The 27,574-nt window shown below is 31.9% G+C and overlaps 1 protein-coding gene across 6 annotated transcripts in view; it reads right to left on the bottom strand.

Annotated features, from left to right (window-relative positions):
• Window positions 1-27,574, bottom strand: part of LOC125075009 (protein sickie) — a 213,036-nt gene that overhangs the window by 53,855 nt on the left and 131,607 nt on the right. For 3 of the 6 annotated variants that reach the window (XM_047686553.1, XM_047686560.1, XM_047686569.1), the window contains exons 4-6: window positions 16,796-16,899; window positions 8,977-9,073; window positions 7,010-8,758 (exon numbers count right to left, since the gene is read on the bottom strand). In XM_047686553.1, coding sequence (XP_047542509.1) covers window positions 7,010-8,758; window positions 8,977-9,073; window positions 16,796-16,899 — 1,950 coding nt within the window. Of the gene's footprint in view, window positions 1-7,009; window positions 8,759-8,976; window positions 9,074-9,249; window positions 9,349-16,795; window positions 16,900-17,973; window positions 18,018-25,208; window positions 25,396-27,574 lie in introns of those variants that run through there. The other 3 variants (XM_047686576.1, XM_047686583.1, XM_047686592.1) reach the window with 3 other exon arrangements.

Here is a 27,574-nt window from a genome sequence, read left to right as displayed (position 1 = left end):
CGAGAGAAAGTGATTATAATGATAAAGTTATTTTAATCCCATATTAATTAAAATTAAATAACTTATTTATAATTTTGTTAAGGCTAATTAGCATTAAAAAATACAAAGAATGTACATAATTAAACAACGTAGCGGTTTATTCAGGGCGATCATCAATCACTCTTTATTGTACATCATTTGAGATCAATGGAGCTTTTATGCGAAGAATTAAGATCATTATTTTTACTGTAAAGGGGTCACCACTATTGACACAGCGCTAAATGGAAATATTATTTCAAACTTTAAAATCATGATATCGATAAACAACAAAATATATCTACTGATATTTACATAATAATTACCAAATAACGAGAATATTATTGTAGTTATATTGATATGAAATAGTTTTATATTAATAACAAAAGTAAAAAATAAATTAATTAATATAAAAGCCTGTTACACTGCTGAGCTAAGGCCTTCGCTCCTTTCGCTAAAGTTAGGAGCTCATTCCACCACGCTACTCCAATGGGATTTTCACCCGACAAATACAGGTTTCCTCTCGATTTTTTTCTTCGCCATTCAACACGAGATGAATTAAAAACATAAATTTAGCATATAATAGTATTTGCACACATGTTTCAATGAATGATGTCCTGCTAAAATGTTAATACAATATTCAATCAAACAATAAAAGTACCTATTGTTATATAATCTAAATATTACAATTTGATATAACTAAATACAGTTTATTAATATCTACAAACGAAAGTAACTAATTATAATTTAAAAAAAAATTGAATGGAACGTTCCATTTCAATGACTCAAGTTTCGCAAAACAAGAAAATGATCAACGTCAAATCATTCACCGGCTTAAGCAAGCTGAAGCCAAACATTTCTTGTAATCAAAAACTGGATGTACCTTCGTATTTCTGCGACAAAGGGGATTCCTGGGAGAGATGTTATGTAAGACGTAAAGAGGCGCTTTTATTTTTACTGATGCAGTCTGAAGACTAACCGATTCAACTGGCTGAAAATTTTAAAAGACTTTCTAAAAATGGATACCTATTTGACCTACATCGGATATAAAATATAATCTTTAATAGATACCTATGTTATGTATACAACTTACTCTTAATATTTTAAATGCCGTCGTTTTATAATTAACGATATAAATGTTGTATATAATATAGAAGTACAATTTATTTCCTGTTTTTTGAAATCTATTACTTCACAGCGCAATCAAAAGCATATTTTTTATATTTTAAATATCCCATCCGAAACGAAAGCATATCGCTAGTATTGTATTTTTTTTTAATACTGTGAATAACGTGTTACGTTATTTTTTTTTTCTCTTTTTTTGAACACCTACAAGCCAGTGAATGCAAAGGACAAAGGATTTTAATTCTTTGTAATCAGCCTTATGTAAAATGCATGTTTATTTGCGTTATGCATTAGTGTTATATATAGATAAGCAAATGATAATAACCACGCAGTCATATTTTTTATCTGTATCTATTAAAGTATTTTCTCCTCATACGAAGAAAGCTTGGATTCTATTCCATCAAGCTGCGAAGCTGGCTGAATTTCACCCGACCAAGCAGTTTTCTTAAGGTGTTTACCGCCGAGCAAGAATCGAAAAATAAACAGTATAATAGTCGATAATAATCTTAATAGTAATATTCTTTGTTAAAATATTTTAGCAACGTTTGATCTTTCATTGTTAAGGGCAAGTCGTGTGTAACACGATAGTAACCAGATATTCAGGGGTATTAAAGCTAATCCGCTTACGTCAATGCTCGTTTTATGTACACATAGCTCACGTACAGGATTTACGGATTTGATAAATACTTTTTAATATATAATTTCATTTATAATACGAATATTATTTAATAACCTTTTTTATAGTGTGGTACAAATCGTTAATGTTAATTTGGGATGGTATACGCTAAAACAATTAAATTATTAGAAAAGTTTTAATAAACGCTTTTGCTTCAATTAAAAAAAAAATGTTTAGCTATCACGGGTTGAGAATGTAGATTCAATATAACGCATAAACAAGCAAGATACTCAACAATTCTATTTTTTCACGCATCATTACATCATCAAATACATTAAATATGTACAAATAAATTGATATCTATATACTAGGTATATGAAAAACAAATAATAGTAACTTGAATGAAACTAAATGAAAATTAAGCTTTTTTCGTCTTTATTATCTTGTACAGAATATTAAAACCAAAGGTTTGAATCGAACGGTACATATATTTGGATAAAAAAATCATATAGCAATATATAGTGAAATAAAATATAAAAGAGAGTCTCAAATAATCTTAGACTAATGTATGACCACAAATTTCCATAAGAAGATCGAGATGAATTCACAAAAGGCATTTACGAGCGAATGCTTTTAAATAACACAGAAAACATTATCCTAATGACGTCGCGATTAAAAACCCTTTTCCTTTAGAGAATGTTAGTAAGCCTATTGAATATCTCTTAGCAACAATAAAGACTGAACATGTACAGCGAAATAGCCATGAGGTGTGAACTACCCTCGACGGTTTGTCATTCGAAACATTGGTGTCTAAATGAAAACGCCGCGCCTCAAGCCCTTACTAATGATGACAGATCTGAAAGGAACTCGTAGCCTTCCCTTCAAGCCTCTCGTTACATGAACTGAGCATCTCATTATTCTCATGCCGAGAACCCCATTTTTCGTGTCGAAATGTCTAAAATATTTTCATCGCATTATCAATGCGCGTCTTCGTTTAATGGCGGATATTTCACAGTTTAAGTATTATTTTATCGTTATCTACAAGTCTTTGTCATGTCCAGGGCCTGATATATTGGAACTATCACTCAACAAAATCGTTTTATATAAAAATAAAAAAATATAAACTCGAACAAATTTATAACTTTTTACACGAATTATAGGATAATTTTATGTTGTCACTACATATATTATGAAAACGTAATAGTATAAATTTTAAATAATAAATAAATAAATATTGGACAACATCACATACATTACTCTGATCAAAATGTAAGTAGCTCAAACACTTGGGTTATGGAAAATCAGAAGTAACGACGGTACCACAAACACCCAGACCCAAGACAAAATAGAAAACTAATGAACTTTTTCTGCATCGACTCGGCCGGGAATCGAACCCGGAACCTCGGAGTGGCGTACCCATGAAAACCGGTGTACACACTACTCGACCAAGGAGGTCGTTAAATACAAATATACAAAGAAATTGAAAGAAATCAAGCCAATAATCGAAAACGAGGCATATTAGTATCATTAGCCTTTCACGCTTCGTACAAAATTAAACTTGTAAGTATAAAACATAAAGTAATCATACGAAATTGCAAAACAAGAGAATTCACAATTTTCTCGTTCAGTTTATTTCAAAGTCGACTTTTTCATTAATATTTCAGGCGGATAAGCAGTGTCTCTGTAATATCCGACACTGGATTTTTATTTGTTCTCCACAATTTTAACTTTTCAGATAAAATGTTCCTATTTTCGCAGCGAGCTAATATTATACGGATGAAATTTTAAATGTGACCAGTGAATATAACACGAATGAATGATTTTATTGTTGTATAAAATGACAAATGTTTATACATAGTACAAACTTAATGAATAGAATAAGATACTTAATTTAAAAAAAAATGTATCACCATATCAAACCGACTTGAAAAATTAGTCTGAATATTCGCTTGAAATAAAATCGCTTACGCTGTTGAATACCAATGAAATTGAGATGGGGTTACATTGAACCCAATTCAAAGAGAATAGTCAAAATATTTTCAAACAGATTTTTTTAAATACTAAAATAGTAAATTCAATCATTTCGTATCTAACTCGATACTTCTACTGATTTAATTATCGTAAACATTACACTTAAAATGCCAAACAAAATTGCTTTGACTTTCAACATGAATTCTATTTAGATGATATGGTTCTGCCACTTCAATAGAGAGCACTTAAGAATTAAAACAACAATAAGAAGAGTTGTGAGAAATATATTTGAAATTGTTAATCGAAGTCCCTTAACATTGTAAGGTAAGTTTATTTATAGTCGATCAATGTCCATACTTATAGAGCTTCCGTCAATTGAAAACAGCTACGAAAACCGTGCACTGTGTTATTGTATCGGACATCCATACCGTAAACACTAAACTGATTATTAACATATAAACCGGTTAACAATCGATAGCGAAGCCACAGATAATAACTAAAGGCTACGAGAGTTCAAATCAAAACATAAGAAAACACTCGTAAAAAACCACTAACCCGAATATGCTAATCTTTCAATTCATTAAACAGTTTCGTTCGATTGATGTTTTAAAATAAATCCTTTTGAAACTCAGTAAATATTAGACGATGACTGAGAGTCGAAAGCGAGCTGAGTACTCGAACAAAACAATCGAATCCATGATTCACTATCGGCTAACCCCAACGCACAACGTTTACAATATACGAACACAAACAAAAAATTTAATAGCACAAGCTCGGGGAAGCGGTTTAATTTAATCGTTACACCCGACCTTGTCCGAAAGACAATGTTACAATGGACATGCACGATCAAACAGGCAATGTTAAATTGATCGGTTTATATTTATAAGCGTTAAGTGGTTGAAAATTTATATTCAAAACAAATATAACGTAAACTTAGATATTATTCAGTGTAACGAAACTGTTCGATTTTAATAATTATAGTATACAGAAAAAATCCTTTATTCGCAATAAATATAATATTATATATGTTGAATAGATACAATATAATGTACAACTATATAATAGTTTAAAAAATAGATATTCAAGGATACGCATGCATTAAATAACAATAGATATTCCAATTGAAATAGGGCTATAATGCTCGTCGAGGTTAGGGATTTCCGCCCTAGCTTTAACCCTACGGATGCCGATGTAATAACCTTAGATCAATCGCCCTGAACGTCTTATTGCAATTTAAATAAAGAACATAAGTTTGATTGTATACATCGTGTACTCTTAAATTGAGTTCAGTTTTTAAGAAGTAACGATAGTGTTAATGTTGCACATGATAATGTGTTCTTACACGAATTACGAAATTACAATAAGGACTGGTGGCCACATGTCACAAAAACAATTCATTGACTCCGCAATAGTCCAGATGCTCGCGAGGTTATTGCCTTATGCTTAAGACTAAAAAGTTCCCATATAATATAAACGATGTAATTTGTAGTACTAATTATTATAAAATTCGAATATATCTTACCAGTTATGTTGTAAGAAGCATTTCCAGGAACAATTAATTTTATTAACGAACTTCATGTAATTTAGTTCAATTTTATATTCGACTAGAAAACGACTATAAGTCTACTGTGGTATAAAAAAGATTTAAAAGCACCGTTACATTTATTAAAAGTCTGCAGCGAAGCGAAGACACATAGCAAGGCAACACTGATTATTATACACTATTTACGACTACAAAATAATTATCAGAGCTCTATTAAATATTTTAGCAAATTATGTATGTCCGTTTAACTTCCCGCTTACAGCATCAAGCGACTCAAGGCACAGTGCAAGTTACGATCCAGTACAACACCTACAATACACTTATTAACACCAACGAGCCATCCGACGATTCACGGCCCAGGATTCACGAGGGGGCGCGATCTTTTCTCGTCAAGTCTTTGTTAAGCGCGGTCCAGATCAGCGGCGCCAGCTGTGATCGGTGAGTTCGAGCGTGCGTCTGGCGACGGAACGATCGATGCCGGTAACAGATTTACATTTTCCGTAGAGAAAATCGGGAAAGTTTGTCACGTGCGTGGTAAAAGCGCGGGCGGTACGGCGCGCCCGCACGCCCGTACTGCGCGGCGGTGAGTGCCGCCCGCCCTGCCCGCGCTGCCGTCGTTGCCGTCCGGCAGAGTACGAAATAACGCATAAGAACTAAGTACTATACTTTTATATTTTATACTTTATGATCAACGTTTATAGTTTAATTTAAATAATTTCGATGGTTTTTTTTTTCTTTTAAATAACGTAAATATATAATTATATTTGTAACTGAGTCAAAAGATTTTGGCCTTGTGCTGCCGATAAAAACAATTCAGATGTAAGATAAAAGGGTATAAATATTTGACTCTAATGCTATAATATTACATTTCAATGCGGAGGAAGTTCGATTTTAATACCGTGATCGTTAGGTCCCGAATGGTATGATGGTGTTGGGGGTGGTTAGGGTCGAGGCGTGGTAAATAGTTGCGCGCGGGGGACGGTAAAACGTAGGAGTATCGATTTTGGCCACCTCGCCCTCTCCCCTAGCGCTGCGACAGTGTGAGTGCGCCATACGAGTCCTCACTGAGAGAACGTCGGTACACCACGGGTGTTCCAATACTAACAAACAATAATGTATAAAATTAACTAAGAACTGATTTTATTACTTTTATTTAATTTAAAAATGTGTATTTCATAACTTTTACACTTACAGTGCAGCATTATATATGTATATATGTATATTTTAATAAAATTTTAGCTAAATTTTTTGTTATATAAAAATTCAAATCATTTTGAATTAAATTATTACGCCTATCGTATTCTGTTCGAATTGATTAGAATTACATTTTTGGCACATATACAAATTCATTCAAAGAGCGTTGCCTTAATGTTGTCGAAAGTTGGGGAGGGTCGACCACTTGTGGATTTGAGTGATATAATTTTTTTGAATGACAAATATCGATCCAAGCTATTAACTTTAACAAAGAAAATAATTAATTTTGTCTCATCAAGTTTATATATAATAAATATGAACGTATTGCAAATATAAATTAAAACAATTTATTAGAAACGTAACCCTAAAAGCGCAAACGTTACCTATACGATCCCATTACAGCAATGAATCTTATGCCTGCAGGGAGCATTTTAATTTGAACTGTAAAAAGGCTCACCGCTCAACGACCTGAGGCTCTTATTTACTGTCTAGCATTATTGCATAATATAAATGTCTTATGTTATAAAATGTTTTTGTATATTTACCTTTCTTCGAGTTGCTGAAAATGAGACGGTTGCTGATAATTCATCCGTCGTCCGTATATCGAAGCTCCACCTTCTGACATGTATCCGTCCATTATGTCATTATTTCTTGCACTATCCATGTCGCTTACGTTTATTCTTCTAAGGCAGTCTCCGTCGGACATGTATCCGGAGGCAATTTCAAGATCACAGTAGTCAGGATTAGAAAACCCAGGGCCGTAATTCATGCGCTCACGCAAATTCATGTTCTCTCGACCAAAATTAGCTTTAACGGTGTTTGCATGATGTGGATACCCCGGAATGTTTTTTTGCGCTAAGCCGTTCGTTCTCATTGGTAAAGTCAAATGACTGTTATAACCTCGAAGTAACGGTCTCATGGGTAAGACGTTCATTAATGGATTTTCGTCTTCGCCGAGTGAGTTATCACGACAATGCGAGGGTGTGCTAGAGCGACTGTCATTCTTATCATATTCTGTTAATGTCCTATTTAGCTCAAATGTAGGTTTAGGTCCTGATTTCTCAAAAACTCTCTTTTGAGCTGCCTCCTTCTCTGAAATTTCAGCTTCATTTATAACATTATTAATGTATGTCGCATTCATATCCAATCTTTTGTTAGGAGCCAAATTACTACTTTTTGATATTTCAGACCCCGATTCGCTCGACGGACGATATATTACGCTACCGTCGCTAGAATTTGACTGCTGTCCAGTTGTGCTATGAGTGGAATTTGAATGCGAACTTTCTGACATCTGTGAAGTAGGATTTTGACTTCCAGAGTTAAGCACAGGCATTGGAGACACTGCCAATGTTTGTTTTTGAGATACTTCTTTGCTTAAATTAGACTGTTCTCTAGAGAACGGATGAGCACTTACATTATTAGTTGAATTTAAACTAGAGTTGCTTTGTATTGGACTTAATTGACTATTTGTACTCTTACTTATACCGTGTCTTTCGTCTTTTGAAATTTTTGTGGTACCTTTAACTGCGGCTGTTGGTTTAGGGATTCCAGTTTGATTTTGTAATGGTTGCCCATTTGTTGGTGACGGTGACTGTGTTGGATTAGGTAAATGCTTTGTGTTTTCATAAGTTTTACTATCTAAATTATGTTCTATGCGCTGATCACTCAGTTTCAGTTGACTTCCAGAAAGTTTTGCCATTTTTGATTCTACTTTAGTCTTCGAATTTCTTGGGTGATCGTCTATTTGGTTCAACCGTGTATTACTTACAGACTTCGGTGCTGCTAATTTAGACTCCTTATCCCGTGCTGGTAATTTTGGACTACTTTTTGATTTATCATTACTAGTTGACCTTATATTAGATTTATTTAAATTAGTAGAAGCTTCCTTTACAGATTTTGTATTAACTAACTTAGATTTCACATTTTTACCCGATCTATCTTTTAAGTTTTCATTTTGCTGTCTTATACTTTTTGGTCCTACTAAATTTGAGGATTTGATATGTGTATTTGTTGCATTTGCAGATTCGTTAAGGCTTAAACTTGAGTCAGATCTCTCACTCTTTGCTGAAGAAAACCCACTGGACGAACTAGTGCGTTTAGATACTGCGGTACTTTTATTATTCTGTTTCTCACTACTTATTTTGTCTTGTTTGAATAGTTTTAACTTATCAAGCATTGACTGCTTTGTGGGGGTGCCATTTTGACTGTTGCCAGTTTGCGCGTGTTGTTGGGGCTGAGATAAACTTGATGGAATTTTACTACCGGGTGCAAGAAGTGACGAGTTTGGCCTTGATCTGAAACAAGTAAAACATTATATTGAATAAAAAAAAACGATAGTATGCAATACTTAAAAATAATAATTGTTCTTTACTTGTTTTACGATTTGGACTTAAAGTAATTTTTTTTTTTTTAATAATTAATTTCTTAAGTTATTACCCTTAAAAATATTTTTAAACATTATCAGATTATGTTTTGATTTCATAAAATTAGTATAATAAATGAAATAACAAACCCAGATGAAGAGGCTGGTGCTCGCGGTATAAAACTGACTGCTCCTTGACCAAGAGGACTTGTTGATCGACTAGAGCTCGCCGAGAGACCACTTTTGCCTAAAAGTAAACAAAATATGTTCAGATGATTTCATATCAATACAATTTGAAAGGTTATCTCTTGTTTAAATATTTATCTTTACTCTGTCAATTAGTGAGATAAAAAGTTTTGTACATTTTAAAATCGACACGGGTGGCACTCGCCGCGTTCGTAACACACTGATTAGCTAGGTTACCGAAAACAGTAGTTATCATGATTCGTGATCAGTTATATTTTGACGTACAGTATCCCCTCTGTCACATGCAAAATATTCAATAAAAAGGGTGCCAGCTGACCATAAGGGGCCTTATAAAGTTGGCTGACTATATTGATCGGTTCAATGTTGAAAAAGTAATAATAAGCTGACGTCATGCATATGATCACGTATTATTGGACCCCCATATGGAACAGCACAGACAAAGCATAACAATTAACATTGCATATATTGATTTTCTTATTGAAAATTTTAATGAATATTTATTTTAATAATTAAAGAAAGCCTTTTTAATATTAAATATATAGCCGTATATATAAAACTATAACGATTCAATGTTTATTAGAAACATAAAAACTATTTCATTAATTATGTGTATAATTACGACAATTTGAGGTAGTCTATAGCATAGATACATCAAAGATAATCAACGCGGCTAAAAAGCTGGAAGTGTCCACTTTCAAATGGGTGACGGTTCTTTTGTCTTTGTTCCATAATAAATGTATATGAATTAAAGATTGTCCGCCAAGTCGGTTTTGAATATAATGACGTATGTGATAACAGAAGTAGACATGTCTTTATATGTTTCGAATGTTAAATGCATTGATATCATACTTGTAAAAAGAAGATAATTAATTAATTTCTTGAATTATATAACTAATCAGGGCACTTATTTTGAAATGCCTAAATAATATGAGAAATTCAATAATATAATATAATTGAAAAGTTATATATAATTTCATTCTAATTAAATTACGTCCATAAATTGAACGTGTATATTAAAATTATTACATATAATTTAGATTACAAAAGAGATACAACCAAAATGTTAAAAAAGTCGAATAAATATTTTTTTAATATTTATAGTCAAATACAAATATAACCATATATTAAATAGAATCAGCATCGCACCAAGTGCATTTATCTCCGGTATCCAGCCATCTTGCAAATATATTTTACCGCAAACCCAAGATGTTTTGTTCTTAAACTTTCTCTGAGGCATTTTTTAATATCTTTAAAGCTGTATCGTTATTGTTATTTTAAGAACGTCGTATCATTAAATGTATTAAATTGCTTGTAAACTTAAAATTGTATGTAATTAATTGTCACAGTCTCGTCTTATGTATATAATATATCTACTTGGTGTGATATTTAGCGGTTGAAATCTAAAATGATATTTAACGGTCAAATATAAAAATAGTAACGGTCAGAAAGCAAAGCTAAGCTGCTTTTATAATTTATTATTATGTTGTCAGGTTTAAGATGCCGTAGGTCTAGTGGCTAGCTTATAGAACTGCTCATTTAAAGTATCAGATTCATATTACGTGGAGCCAATATTATTATTGTTTTTTTATTAAATCGATAGGCGAACACATGGAACACTTGATGGTAGATGGATCACTACGTTCACATTCCTTACATCGCGACATACAATGCACCACCAACCTAGTGAGCTAAGTTGTTATATCCATTATGCCTGTAGTTACACTGACTCACTCACCATTCAAAAGGGAATAAAGCACTACTAAGTATTGCTGTTTGGTGTTAGAATATCTGATGAGTGGGCGCTAACCTAACGATCATTTCGTTAGGTTAGCGCCCACTCATCAGATATTTAGCTTGCACGAGGCCCTACCTCCAAGTAACCCTGTTAAGTCAGCTGCTCAAATATGATCACTCTTCGACTATCACTTATCAATCTTATATAATTATTTACTGTTCTATCAGACTACGTCAGGGGGAGAAAAAGAACTATTTTATTATAATAATACATTACGTATATAATTTGAACTGTCATTAAGACAAAAACAGCGCCGTCTTTTGTCTATTTGACGCTTTACTACTTTAGTCCAGTGAATAAAGCCTAAAATCCCAAACAAATTCGTAACTCGGCGAAATTTTGTGGGTTTGTTTAGCAAGGTAAAATAAATTTACGTACTTACTAATTCTAGTCACTAGCACATAACTGACAAAAAAATATATATCAATAAAATTAAAAGCTAATTAATCATCGTAAATCAGATATAATTCGTTAATCCATCCCAGGACGGAGCAGTTATTTCGAGGAAGCGTTATATTATGAGCTCTTAACAAAACAGATATGTACTCATCTATAAAGTGTATATAGTTTAATCACTGGCTTCGAACAAAGTTAGCCCTTAAAGCTTAGCGAAAGGATATTATTATTCCGAGAATGGGTTTGAGAACAACGTACAAATAATATATGAATGTATTTAATATATTTCAAAAGGATATTATTCAGTGGGAGTTTCTAAATAACTCTTTGTCTCCCTCTGTTTGGTCGTGAGGTGTTTTTTTTGGTAGGCGGACCGGCTAATGGGCAAACTGATGTTAAGTGATCACCACCGCCCATAGACATGCCGCTGTTAGAAATATTAATCATCCCTTACTTCGCCAATGCGCCACCAACCTCGAGAACTAAGATGTTATGTCCCTTGTGCCTGTAGTTACACTGGCTCACTTACCCTTCAAAACGGAACAACAATACCAAATATTGCTTCTTGGCGACGGTATATCGGCGGGTGGTACTTACCCAGACGGGTTTGCACAAAGCTCTACCAACTAGTTTGTTGTATTAGGCTATGTTTTTCCTTGGAGTTCAAGCTCGCTACACACCAAATTTTATCGAATTCGGTTTAGTGGTTTTGGCCGTGAAAAAATCAACACACAGATGACACAGAGTCACACCAACGGGCAGAGTTACTTTCGCATTTATAATATTACTGGAGATAGCGAACCATGGGTTTTTTTATTCATATCATTGAAAATTCTATACCTCTATTCTACAAAATGCAACAAAACAAACTCGCTGAGGTCTTTACGCTGGTTCTTTCAAGATCAAAGTATTTTCTTTACCGCACCAGCGATTTGAATTTTAATTTATTAATATTTATTTAGCTTATACTCAAGTATCAAAGTTGGCAATTAAATCTAAGCCATCAAGAGTGGTTAGACAACGTAAGTTTTGAAAGTGAAAAGACGTAGAAGCACCACTGAATTTTCATGTACTCATGATCATTTTTTATAATTCATCTCGTGTGGCGGTGAAGGAAAATATCGTGGCCGCATAAGCTCCAAACCTCTTCTAAGAGGAGAGGAGGGCTTAGCCCAATAGAGGCACATTTACTGTTCATTTACTTTTATATTTTATATGTATACATTGGTATCGTATCACGCTTTCATTTTTCATAGCATCTAGAATTCTAGTTTCAGAAGGATGTTCTACGTCACGAGAGCGAATAATTTCAATCAAGCGCGCACATTACATCCGCTTATTCGCCGATCCATCACTTTAACAACATACATCCACTTGTGGACATATATAATACACAATGAAACCAAATTAGAATAGACCTATCCATATTTTTAAGCCTACAATTATTAAAATTGCAAATCGCTCTATACTTAAAGTAAATTACGTTTACAATAATATCTTTATATCTACACCTAATTAAACGTAATACAATGATTTCGATTGAGGTTTGTTTCATACAAAAAAAAATCCCTTGTACAAAACATTCGTTTAACACTACTATCAATAATGAAAGGTAAAGTTCGATAATTATTAGTAAGTTAGTTAGTATCATGTTAACGTACTTAATTGAGTATAATTGTAAGTGAGCAAGGAATTTGTCTGGAGAAAACGGTGAATCATCGTTACAAACTCGACTTGAATGGCCTATATAAACAAAAGAAAGAAACCGTATATCTCTTCAAAAACTTTTTAAATTAAGAATACGAAATATAAGAACAAATTACAATAACAAAAAAAGAATAAAACCGAAATTACTTTTAATTACAATTAACCAAACTTTACAATTTATTATATAATATTATGTTTCTGAATAAAGTACACAACAAACTTAATCATTTCAAATAGTAACGAACAAAAGAATATAACGTTAAAAAAAATTATAGCACTCATACACACACCCACACACACACAATTAAAATGATAACGTAATTATAAAATAAGTATAATACGAACAAACGTTCATTATCCACACATGCTTTTATCTAAAAATAAACTTACAATAAACTTATCTGTACGATCAGGAAAGCAATCGTCATTACCATCACACAATCAATATTCAAACTGTTCCATTTTATTTTTTTATTTCATAATGTGATTTTACGATACATTTTTCACAGCACACAAGATAAAGGGCAGCACTATCATTTAAACTTCACATTTAACGTTCGAAATTCGAATTGATTAAATCGTTAGCTATACGAGAGCGCCCTCGTCGAGAAGTGCACATTGACTGACATTGCATCTGACCAGTCTACACGATCATAGGAACGATGAACGAATCTTGAGATTATCATTCTGTTCACGAGAATCATAGTTCACATATTGTCATAGCAGTGACAATGAACAATTATATCTATTAGGATCTTGTGTAAAATCATGAAACAGGAATTTGACTAAATTAACACAATTATAATAGTACGTCAGTTGAGCCGTCCGAAAATTATATATAGTTTTTATGAATGCTAATTAATATATGAAATACGTACATTGTAGCTGAAGGTCTAACATTTAAATTCGATTGCGGAAAACATCGCTAAAATTGTTTATTTGCTTAAAATCCACCGATCCGAAATTGTGCAACGTGGTGGAATGATATCCAAATACAAATCCTAATCAAGAAAGAACCCTTTCATAGACGATATTCTATTTGTAATTTTACCTAACATAACTAGAACACGAACCGGAGATTAATGTTTTAGCACGCAGTAGTTTCCTGACGGTAAAAAGAAAATTACAGTAATAATTTATTCATAAACTATAAAAAATAATAACTCTTAATCACTAATATAAAATGACCTCTAATACTGTCTAATAAGTACATACTAGAACTGCCAACATGCAATAACATGCACAATTTATATAGAGTTGAAATGGTTTTAGCTCGCCTTCAATGAAGAATGTTCTCAGCTAAAGTGAATAAAAGTTTAGGTATGTACCCAATCTCCTTTCAATTTAAGTGGTCTCTGCGAAGCGCTACTTTACGGCTAATAAATGAAATAATCGACGTCCGATACCGAACCCTCGCAACAATACCTAATTCCCTGACGCTATTTAGAAGATTACAGTAATCATTTATTCATAAACGTTAAAAAATCAATCCAAATCTAGGACGCGCTGCTATTGTTCCTCTAATAAATGTATTACTAGTAACGAACGGTGTATAAAATCAATAACACATACATACTTATGTTGCAAGTAATGAAGTGCTTAATTTTTAAAAATAAGCTATATTGAGTCTACGACATTATTTTATAATGTAAAATATATAATTCATAGTAAAAAGTTTATTAGAGAAACCGGCCAAATGGTGGTTGATGTTGCCACTTGTTTTTTAAATACACTGGCTCACTTACATTTTTCACTTGAACATAAAATTTGGGGGTAGAACTGTTGAATATATGTATGTGTCTCATCACGCGTCCAGGGGCTATGTAACGTGTTGTCGTTTTAAAGTATTTTTAATGATAATTTAAAGCAATTTTATATCATGTTTAATGTATATAGCAAATGATTTAACTAGTAAATGATAAAAATAATGCTATTTCATTAAACTTGGAGAGAAAAACACCTTCTCTAATAAGCGAACGACATACTAAGACAAAATAGAATTACCTTTTATAAAATTTAATTAAAAAATCGCTTACTTAGTATTAAATTTGGAACATCTATACTAATATTTGAAATACAAAAGTAACTCTGTATGTCTGCCTGTTATTCTTTTACCTCCAAACCACTGAACCGAGTTTTATGAAATATGTTATGAAGGAAGCTTGAACCACAAGGAACGACATAGACTTTATACCTAAGCCTGACAACAAGCCCCTTAATCGCGAGCGAAGCCGCGGAGCACCTCTAGTGTCAGTATGAAGTATAACTTTTTGACCGTGAAAATAACTGGTGAGTGAGTATTAGTCAAACAGCCCGACCACCGGTAACAGTTTGCAATTATATCATTGTTTTTTTTATGGCATTGGTTGGCGGACGAGCATATGGGCCACCTGATGGTAAGTGGTCACCACCGCCCATAGACAAAGGCGCTGTAAGAAATATTAACCATTCCTTACATCACCTATGCGCCACCAACCTTGGGAACTAAGATGTTATGTCCCTTGTACCTGTGATTACACTGGCTCACTGACCCTTCTAACCGGAACACAACAATACAGTGTACTGTTATTTGGCGGTAGAATATCCGATGTCAGTCAGAAAATATGTATATAGGTACATGTCTCACAGTCTTAAGAAAATATGTATATAGGTACATGATTACGTTTAGAACTAGCATGGCGGACTGATCTCCAAATTTGTAAAATGTACTGTGTTTTATTTATATTATTTTATAGGACTATTACATTCAATTGAACCCTAAAACATAATTACTTAAAAGTCTTTAAAAAGGAACACACTTAAAAGATTATTACACTTTTATATTGGATAATGTGATGTCACGTTAATTTAAGTATAGTACTAAGTATCAATAAATTATAACATTCGAAGCTTTCAAAGTAACCCAGCTGCATATTCCGTTTGATAATGTTAACGCACGTGCAACATTATATACGAGTCTGTTTGTTTCTGGTCTTGCGTTTGTCACAGTACAGATCGAGCTTAGTGAATCATATTATGCCGTAACAACCAGTTTTCAAATAATAAACACTTAGTTACGAATTGTATGACTTATTTGTTTGGAAGTTCCTTGGTTTATGGTTATATTATAAATCTTTAGTGCAATTTTTTGGTTAGTGGTCACTGCCACTGTAAAAAATATTCATAATTCCTGACATCACCGATGAGATAAGTTGTTATGTCCCTTTTTCCTGTAGTTACACTGGCTCACTCATCATTCAAACCGAAACACGACAATTCTAAGTATAGCAGTTTGGTGGTAGAATATCTGATGAGCGGGTAGTACCAACCTAAGCGGGCTAATATATTTGTATAATATTAAAATCGGCTTTGGTCGTGGTAACAATAAAGGCACCATCGTTACTTCTTCATTATCTTACTGTTATAAATAGGAAAGTTTGGTTGGATGGAAGTTAGTTATAATCATCAATCAAAAGTCTTAATTTAAATTCAAATTTATTCTTTAAATTTTATGTAATACCTATTACTTATTTAGGGTAAAAGTAAAAACTACCACCGTTTCAGAAAACAGTATACGAAGAAATGAGAAGCACCGATGAAAGAAACTCAGAAGGTTTCTTCATCACGTTTTATTATTGTTTTATCATTATCATAATTAAAATTAGTAGGAGGCGATAATTTTTTCCTTAATGTGTCTTTTAATTTATTTAATTCTAAATTCTCATCATTGTTATTCTAGTTAAGCTTTCGACGGCTGTCTAGAAATTGTGTTTGCCGAAGATGTTATTGACGCATTCTTATTGAGAATTTCTCGATAAATCAAAACAATGTAACCATAATCGATCTGTCTATCTTATATATAGAATGTTCTTGAAAAATAATTACCGTGCACTGGGGTGGCCGGTAGAGGTCGCTTGTCTGGCGGAGCGCGCCTCACTGCCGCCGCTGACGCCGGTAGCGGTATCGACGTCTGCAGCACTGACACTTGCCTGAAAATAAAAATATTCAATCAGTAAAAATATATAAATACTTGCCAAAGTATATAAAATAACAGAAGAATAATATTAAGTATAAACAAGAGTACCGATTTTACGTCGTGATACAATATTCAAATTGGACAATTATTTTATTATATCACTGTACACATTGTAAGTCAAGTGGTTTATAGCGAGGTAGAAACCTCGCAATCATATTGGTAATCAAATCCATAAGTAAAAGCTTTCCCGAGGAAAATAGAGTGTCACGGCCCGCCTGCTAATTTCTGCCAAATATTATCTCTAGTGTTACAAACCAACCACAACCTCTGTTAAATGGGATAAAGACAAACAGACAGCCGACGGTTAATAAATGCCAATAATAAATTGGATAATATATGGACAAAGGTAATGATGATGGCGACGATATTATGAATTACAGCAGGAATTTATTGCAGAGAATTGTTTTAAGAAAATAAATATTATGGGGAATATGTCAATTGTTCTATAACAATATGTAGATTTACAATAGAATGAAATTTAAAATCAAATAAATGAAAGATGAGTCAAACATATTATAAGCTCAATGGACTAAATATCAATTCCATGGTTGGAAGCGAATTGACAATATGCATAAGAAGGTTATCTTCACATAAAACCTCTTTAAATATAACCTCTTCAGGGTTAGATGCCTTTTAACTTAGCCATATAATTGGCTTAAGTGCCTCCATGTTATCAAAATGAATATGTTAATATTGATAATTTATATATATATATGTTATATTAGATTCAAACGTATGGAAGTAAAAAGGAGTATTTTAACAAAACTGATTATCGTATCGATTTGAAATCTTGTTATCTGAATAACATCTGAATGTTAATACAATAATTTGGTGTTGTATTTATAACGAATACATAATGAAATTGAAATTGGAATAATTTATTTTGTATCGAACAATTTCATAAATAACACTGAGAAACATTTTTTTTTTTAATATTTATTTTAATGTCAAATATAACAAATTAATTTAACCTCAACTTATTGTGACACTTAATTAAATTAAATTTATATAGATAAAAATAAACTACCTTGACGATAAATTACGATAATTATACATCCCAAATGATTATATATCCTGTGAATTATTTTAAACTAAACTTTCTCAATGGTCTGTCAATATATCACTATACCGCATGGTAATCACGAACCTACTGATGTCGCCGTTTACAAAATAATATTAAATTCCAATGTTTTGTATATTCAAAAACAACAAAGGAACTGATGCTGTAGCATATACACATAAGGCCTATTTTTGTGTAACAGTATTTTCGATAAATAACCTTATATATCGCGTTAAAGCGTTATTAAATTCTTAGATAGAATTACGCTTATATCAATAAGGTATAATATATTTCATGCGTAAGTAATTTACTTAGTTTACGTTAAGGCTACCGCCTTTTATGGTAACTTGAAAACATTAGGATTACAGTCTTTGTGTTCGCGGTGTAGGTAAGTTAGCCAAAGGTGTAGGAAAGATATACTTAAGTCAAAAAAATTCTTAACACTTTTATATTTTTTCATTGTTAATGTCAGTTTAAGGCAAAAAGGCTCCAAACGGTAAAAATATATTACAGAAATAGAAGTCGCAAGAAACTCTTTTTACATGAATTTCTTTCTGTTTAAGTTTTTTGCAAAATTACTAAGTACCCTAATTTAGTACTGCCGAAGTACGTAACAGCTCCTAAATGTCTCATAACTGGCCAAAAACTTTCCATTATTTTAAGGAGTTGGTTAAAAGGATGTCTTTATGTGTGAGTGTATGTGTATATAATATATGTATATATGTGAAATGTCTATTGATCTCAAAAAAGTTGTTAATAAACACCTGCTATAGCTTTTTGCACCAAGCTGCTCAACTGTACTAATAGACTAACTGTACTATGTTGTAGAATTTAATCCGAAACAGTTTTCGTAATGATGATTTCCTTCCCGGATCTTAACAACGCGATCTTTCATTATGATTCACGTATTTTATCCACTGAGGTATTCATTTCCGTTCATCTTTGCTGGTGTATTTTTTTTTAAATTATGGAATTTTGAAATTTAAAAAAAATACCATATCTATTTGAATTAGCTAAGCTATTAGTATGTAAACTCAAGTTATTAGTATGTAAAAAACTAAAATTGATATTTTTCTTTTTACCGTTTACCAAATATATTATTACAGTCTATAACTTATACTTTGATTCAAATACGTTGTCGCCGCGGCTTCGCTCGCGTTTTAGGGTTTCATCATCAGATGCTATGCATAAAAAAATAGCCTTAAAAAGTAGTCATACCAAATTACATAAAATTCGGTTCAATGGTTAGAGCAAAAGACAAATGAACAGACAGAGTTTCTTTACCATATATAATATTAGTGAACATAAAACATATTTTTATAACTTACATATAAAAACTTTAGACATTAAATTAAATTATGTTTACATCGAAGAAAATAAATCTTAGGAATGCGAACTCATAAATCTTGACGAGAGTAAGAAAAACAAAGTTAGTAATATCATAAATAGTAATCTAAATTAGTCGACTAACAAGGACTTATTATAGTTTTAATTAGATACAAAACTAAATGAAAAATGATACCTTGTTTAGCTCTGTTGATAGCGTTATATGAGTATCTATTGTTGTAGTTCGCATAAGCTACAGCCAAGGTATATAGCTTGAAATGTGATCATTTACCATAGGATCACCTATTTGCTAGTAATTCTGCTTATCATATAGACTAGCAAATGGGCCACATGTAGCATCCATAAAGATTCGAATTGTAAGAAAAATCAAACATCAACAACTTTTTTATAGCATATTTTAGTGGACGGGAGAATTGGTCGCCTGATGGTAAGTGATTACCAGTATACATTGGCGCCGTAAGTAATTTTAACCATTCCTTACATCGCCAACGCGCCACCAATTTTAGGAACTAAGATGTTACGTCCTTTGTGCTTAAACATTAGGTCAGTCAGTCTTCAAACCGGATCACAATATGTGATGCAAGAGTGGAACCTAGACAGACGGGCTTGCACGAAGCCCTACCAACAAGTGCGTTGTGAATATCTCATTTTGGTTATAAAATATCTGAAACCTTAACGCGATTTTCAACAGCTCTACATAAATTATCTCAATCTATAAATGGTTCAGAGAGACATACGTTGAAGCGATATCTAGCGCTATCTAGTTATAACGAAATATTAAGTACATATAAAAACTTACATCAGTTAACTTTTTGGTGATCGATCAAATGGTGACTAAGTCTATCAATGATAAAATGACATTCCTACCAAGATCCACTCTTAAGATAAGTTTTAACTTACAAATAAAATATTTAAATTAGAAAGTGAATCATTACGACTTAAACATAGATTTCCATGAGCTCAAGCTTGTTAATCATGTAAAATCCAGTAGCTCATTTCTTGTTAGGCATGTAAAATGTATCAAGAGGAATGAAGCCTAATCTTTCTGAAAGCCAATTCCAAAAAGCTAATTAGGTAGGTACTCTCGATTCGAAACAGGAACATTTGGAAAATCGCCTTCCTTACTCAAGTAAATTAGGATACGAAGATGAAAAAGTGTAGATCAGAACGAACGTGGTTTTAACCCTTAATTACGAACATGATAATGGCTGTAGCAAGGAAATGAGTCACCCATATGTAGTAGAGTTACTAAAAAACGAAAGATACCTTTCGTTAACCAGGATTTGTGGTCTCGGTTTGTCTAGAACATATACCAAACCAAAGATCAACGTATATTTCCGACATCCCCAATAATTATTTGGCCTCATTGATGGTTTTAGTTGAAAATTATTTTAATTTTGAATAGACAGTCATGACCTTCTTTGATAACATTAACCAATCACTGAAAATAATCCTCTTTTGTTTCGAATTATCTTTTTAGTTTTTAATCTTTTTTTACTTATTGTGACCATTATAACTAAAATAATCAAGATCCTTTTATTTAGTTCGTAAAAACTAATAGGTTTTAGTCTTCATTATAAATATCGAATCATTTCATATCATTCATTTATTTTAAATCAATGAAAAGTACCGTTTTTAATTTGAACTGTATTATTTTTTAAAATAGGAACCCGGCCCTGCTTCGCACGAGTGCAATTTATTATGGAAAAATTCTATGATATAAATATAATTTATACTTTATAGCACTCAGGATTAGAGTAGCTTTCTACCAGTGAAAAAAAAAATAGAATTGGATCATTCGTTCCGGAGATTATTCTTCACTTACAAACAAACATATTTTACCTATTTATAATATTAGTATAGATGGTATATATTTTGTTTAACATCGGTTAAGTTTTTGAATGCGGGCAAAAATTTAACTAACTTTTCTGTTTAGTAGTATTTTAAGCCTTGCATCTGTATAATATATAAAATTAAATAAAATGTAACTTTACCATATTCGTAAAGTTAGTTCAACCCTAATGCGTGGTATAGTTGATATATGTCTCGTACTGTGAAATTCTAAATATAATTAATATTATGAAAATGTAATACGACTACCCACTGAGAAGTCGCGCCAGCGCCGCGGTCACGATTTCACAATAAACCACTGGCTAGGAAGCTGTTTCAAGTAAATTACGAGAATAATTCATGAAAACAGTATAACAGGCTGATTTAGATAGACAAAATAATAAACGAGGTAACTATGTTTATATGAATCACACGATAAACGTTTTTCGTATAAATATTAAATATATCATATCATTATATATACTAACAAATAAAATCACCGACTACTATACATTTTTATGTTATAATATATTCAGTTTATTTATTTATTAAAACTGAACTTAAAATGCGTGTGAGCTTGAATTTCCAATAAATGAAAGTACTGTCACTACTCGACACAAGATGGCGCTGGTAGCATAATTGTTACATAAATAGTATAATAATAATTAATGAATTATTCACCTGTAATAAAATTGATTTTTTATTAAATTACTTAAGATAGTTCTCTCAATAGAACGTGTTAATGCTCAAATAATGGTAATTTCTTGGTCCAATAGTTAAAACGCATACGAATTTATCAATTGACATATGTAATTTGATGTTTCAATTAATATTGAATTGGAATTTACTGAATTCAAGATGACAAACATACATTTGAAACAAACGTTTGTGCCAAAAATTCGATTGAATTACCTTATGTGTTAAAATATGTTACATGTCAATATAAAAGCTCTTAATCAAGGCCGTGAGATTAAAACGATATTTTCCTACACTTAAGATTGTTTTCACAAAGTCCTTTGTGATCAAACCATTGTTTAATATTTAATAATAAGGGCAGATCCAAACAGTGAACATCTGGCGACGCGAGCGCAGTGTCATTTGACAAGCAGTGCTTTTGCGCAACAGACTTGACACGCGTTATATAGGGAATTGTTTACAATAATTATCTATGCATATTACATATGTTTATTTTTCTTATACTTTATAGCATATAATGTAAACGGAATATAATCTTTTGTGAAATGTTTAACATTAATTTAATTTTGACAAATTGTTCACAAATACGACGAAATATTTGTTCTAGTTTAATGTAACGTATTATTACTTGTATTAAGTATTATTTGTATTGTATTTGCCTAGTGATGTAAATATCGCAAGTTCGATACTGATTAAGGTAATTGTCGTCACTTTTACGCTTAATTAGAGGACAGTAAGAGAGAAAGAGAGAGACAGGAATATTAGTAATTCCTTCAAAACATATACTGATATTCGATTTGTAGGCTGGAATTAAGAATACAAAATTAAATATGTAATTTATTTTATTCTAATCATACTACTTTCATTGCATCTTTAGGTACCTCTTTAAATTCGTTCAGTATTATTTAAAACAGTATAATATAATTATTTTTTGTTTGTCTTCTATGTCTGGTAACAACGGTATCGCGCGTGACGGTAACTTCCGGGACGGCCGAGTTCGGAAATTAAAGCTGTCACGCTTGGGCCATGCAGTGTTGACTATATATGTATGAGTATAATAAAAATTTCATACTTAACGTTAATGTTATTATTAAAAATAAACTATACGCTAAATTCACCCAATTTAACGCTTTTACATAATGTTACTTTATTTGTAAATGTTTTCTTTATTGGATATTAGCATTAGCAGCCCGTAAATGTCCCACTGCTGGGATAAAGGCCTCCTCTCCCTTTGAGGAGAAGGTTTGGAGCATATTCCACCACGCTGCTCCAATGCGGGTTGGCGGAATACACATGTGGCAGAATTTCGTTGAAATTAGACACATGCAGGTTTCCTCACGATGTTTTCCTTCACCGCCGAGCACGAGATGAATTATAAACACAAATTATGCACATGAAAATTCAGTGGTGCCTGCCTGGGTTTGAACCCGAAATCATCGGTTAAGATGCACGCGTTCTAACCACTGGGCCATCTCGGCTCGATATGGATTTATTGGATATAACGGTAAAATATTTTTATATATATAAATAGTTTCACAAATTTACAACTTTTCCCATAAAATATTACATTATTACATATGTATTATGATTGAACCGTAATCATTTAGACTATTTATTCAAATCAGCAGTTTGATTATGTTAGAATTAAATCATATAATAACTTACGGTGATACGTTATTTTGATACGTGTATCTTATACATTGTATAATTATTATAGTTAAAATCGCATATCAAGTTTTGACATCTTACGCTCGTGTTGAGCGATGACTTTTTAATTTCTTACATAATACCTCAACAACACAATTGTATATCATACATATAATAGTATAAATATATATTTTAAAACTTGGCAACTCGAACTTAGTTGAACTGTTTCTATAAGAGTACGTTAGGTTAAATAACTACAACACCGATGTAAAGCAGTCTTCTTTATTTCTTCGACAGAAGATTCGGCATACGACGAAATAATGAACTAAAAAAAGCTAAGATACGGCAACAATATTGTTTACTATTAAATTAAAACATTGATTTTACAAAAACATTATATTAATAACTCGACTTCAGGTGTGGCTTCAATCGCATTTATCGCGCATTGTCCTTCATTGGGGTTTATGCTTCATAGCAAATTTCATAAAAATCGCTTCAGTGGTCTGAACATGAAAGAGTAACATACAGACAGACAAACAGCTACTCTCCCGTTTTTAATATTATTATAGAAATTCGAAATAATAATAATAAAACCGAACAGCACAATAAACAGAAGCTTCGGCGCTTTGTTCGTTACAAAAACATTTGTATGGATCAATACAAAGGGTTCAGCATTTTTCATTGTTTAGGTTTCACCTTCGGAGTAACATGTCGAGATCAAAGATTATTATGCTTTACGATACTGATGATATAGCTATCGTAAAAGATCGAACAGTGACTTAAATCAGGCTTGGATATTTTTAGAACGACCGGCTAAGTGAACTAGGTACCTACTCTTATTTTCACCTCGGTCTTGTTGAGTTTTAAAGAGGTCATTGATTAATCAGGCGTTTGTGGAATTCTATTTTAAAAAATTTAATCTGTGTATTAATTAAAATATTCACATCTAATATTATATACGATTATAATTTATGTTATCTTGTTTGTGATTAAAATAATTCATCATCACCAAAACACTCACCACCAGCATGGAAGTTGGTTCTTATACATGTTTTTATCTTAAAGAATGTTTTAAAGTTATCCTCTTTGTTGCAACTTGCCACTAAACGGTACTACAGTTACAACGATTGCAGACTCGTCAAAGTTTTAGCCCAAATCGTATAATAATATACGAAACAAATTTAAAGAGGCATTAGAACGCATGTCTTGCCTAGCACATTATAAAAAAACTTGTGAAACTTGCACATCAATTCTATTGTCACTGTTATCATAGAGGCAGATTGATCTTATCAGCGCCGCATTAGTCACGTCAGTCAGTCAGACAGAACTGTTGCATAGGGCAAGTTTCAAAATTACAATTACATTAGTCCTTGTTCCATATGATATTATTTAGACATTGTTTGATAATCGAGCGGATTCTATTACACAATTCGAAGAACATTATAGGAAGAGAAAATTTTGGTATTCGTGTTAAAAATTTCAAAACACGCAGTCATCTGTCAGTCTGTCTGTCTGTCTGTTTGTTTGTTCCAGCTAATCTCTGGAACGGCTGGACCGATTTTGATGGGACTTTCACTGAGAGGTAGCTGATGTAATAAGGAGTAGCTTAGGTATAACAATAACTTATTTTCTAAATTCAAACGCATACGAAGTCTCGGGCACAGCTAGTTTAAAATACATACCTTCGTACTTCTGGCGATGTTGGTAGACTTCTAGATTTTCTACTCTTGCTGTTTTGACGGGCGTGGCCCTGACCAGAATTCGTATTACCCATGGTTGCGATAACTTTCCATAAACTTTACTTCATTCCGTTAAATTATACATTATAACATCCTTTCTTGCCATTGTTATTAATTCATGAGATGGTATTGATGGTTATTTTAATCTATTTTTTTGTTAAAAGAACACGACAAATTAAATCAGTTAATCGATACTGACAATTGAAAATACATTCCAACGTAACGAGGCGGCACTTTACTCTTCTTGTTGCAGATTTAATTACGCGTCGTGAGAGAATTAATTGTCGTTATTGTATAGTTAATAAATAATAAATTATTGTTAATAATATAAGGTGATATTTGAATCGGTTGCAATTATAATTTAACATCTACAAATAAATATGATAATTGAATGATAACTTTTTGGTGATGTTTTGTTAGGAAAAGTAAACATTATATAGTTGAAAGTCTCATTAAAACCACTTAGGTTCGTTTCTCACTCGTAGTAATCTTCACCTATATTGTTTGTCTAATTCGATATTAAACCTCCATAATAAGTACAGTCAACACGAAATTATTTATTAATTTTCGATTTAGATTCAAGCCTCGATGTGAATCTTTATGTAAATATAAGGTCCGATACAAATAAAAAAAAAATACAATTTAAAATTCGAATTCGAAATTCAATTTATATTTTTTAATAAAGGTGGTACATTTTGTACAACAAAGTTGTTTGCATTTATAATGCATATTTACTTATTATGCGGATGTATATTTGAAGTTAAAATTTTAAGCACGTTTCCAGCCCATTCACTACATAGTCGAACTTAGCAGACCCCACAAATGCCATCGTTAGCCATCGAATCGAGCGTCATTGGAATTTCAAAGGTCAAAATGGTTGAGACGCGGCGAACCTAAGTACCTATCAAGAGTAACTAGACATATTTTGAATGCCATTACATCAGTTTACGAGCATGAGGGTGATTTATTCAAGAAACTCGTTCAATACATAAATACACCCTGACATCACACATACATCCTTATATATATATATATGTATTACATACAAAAGCCACATGATAATGTGTGGGTTTTTACGCTTAACAATACAATTTTTGCGATTATGATATACATTGAAAAAAATAGATCTTGCCAGATATGACAAAATTACGATAAAATTATTTTGCATATTTATTTTTTTTCACATAATGAACGTTACATTTATTCGTATATCCTGCATTGGAGTTAAATAACGTTATTATTTTATAGTCAAATATAACGGAAAATATCCTTATAATAGACCTATAACTGATCGAACCCGCTAAGAACAGTAGACGAAATAGGAGATGCCCGCACTAGCCAGAGTAAAAATATTTTAGATTATATAAAGTTTTTTATAATTCTTATAATCAAAATAAAATTCAATTCAATGGGATATTGATTCTTGATAAAATAACCAATAATTTTGTTTAATATCTAACAATCGAGAGGAACATTGACACTAAGGGAACGCACAAAAAGCTAATTATGGTGTCACAGACAGCATAGTTCATTGACCTTTCTGTAATACGATACACCATAAAATTAATATTGAGAGAAGCGTTCCAATTTGCACTAAATAGCCGTAGCATAACATCCACTTACATTATTTTGGTTTCAAATAAAAATTAAATCGCTGCAGCGAACTTCAAAATTGCAAAACTGGTTCTCGACGTATGAAAATTGTATTGTCGCGATGTGCAAAAAAACTTTAAAACATTACTACGTTTAGAACCAACTTCAAAAAAGGTTCTCAATTAATCAGTTGTGTGTGAATGTTTAATTTTGCATTTAGTCTGTTGTAGCTCCAAAGTGTGCCCAACTAAATTTTTCATTATTTATTCATCTCAATTGGTTGATGGACATTACTAAATTTAATGTAACATTGCATTAATGTAAACTTTTAAAGTTTTTTAATAAAATATAATATTATAAAATAGTTTTAACACAAAATTTATTTACATGATTATACGTATATTAAATTATTTAATACTATGTAACTGATTAATCAAGTGACAAAAATAATTCTTACGCTATCACGAGTAGCGATATAAAAATAAAGTACATTTCTATAATTATAAAATTTACAGCTGATACGAAAAGTAAACACATACCTAACTTTACAATATATCTGTATTATTAAATTATTAGTATGTGTGTGTGTGTGTGTGTGTTAAAGTATACAATTATTATTAAACAATAAATAATATACGTTAAATTTACGATGAATTACTAATTGTTTTTGAGTAAGTCTATGTATTGTTGTTAATATGATTGCTAACCGACGATTG

Source organism: Vanessa atalanta, chromosome 2 (assembly GCF_905147765.1).
Source record: "Vanessa atalanta chromosome 2, ilVanAtal1.2, whole genome shotgun sequence".
In the NCBI taxonomy this organism is placed as follows: Eukaryota; Metazoa; Arthropoda; class Insecta; order Lepidoptera; family Nymphalidae; genus Vanessa; species Vanessa atalanta.
Note: the sequence above shows the minus strand (reverse complement) of the source record. Positions and strands in the feature narration are given on the sequence as shown.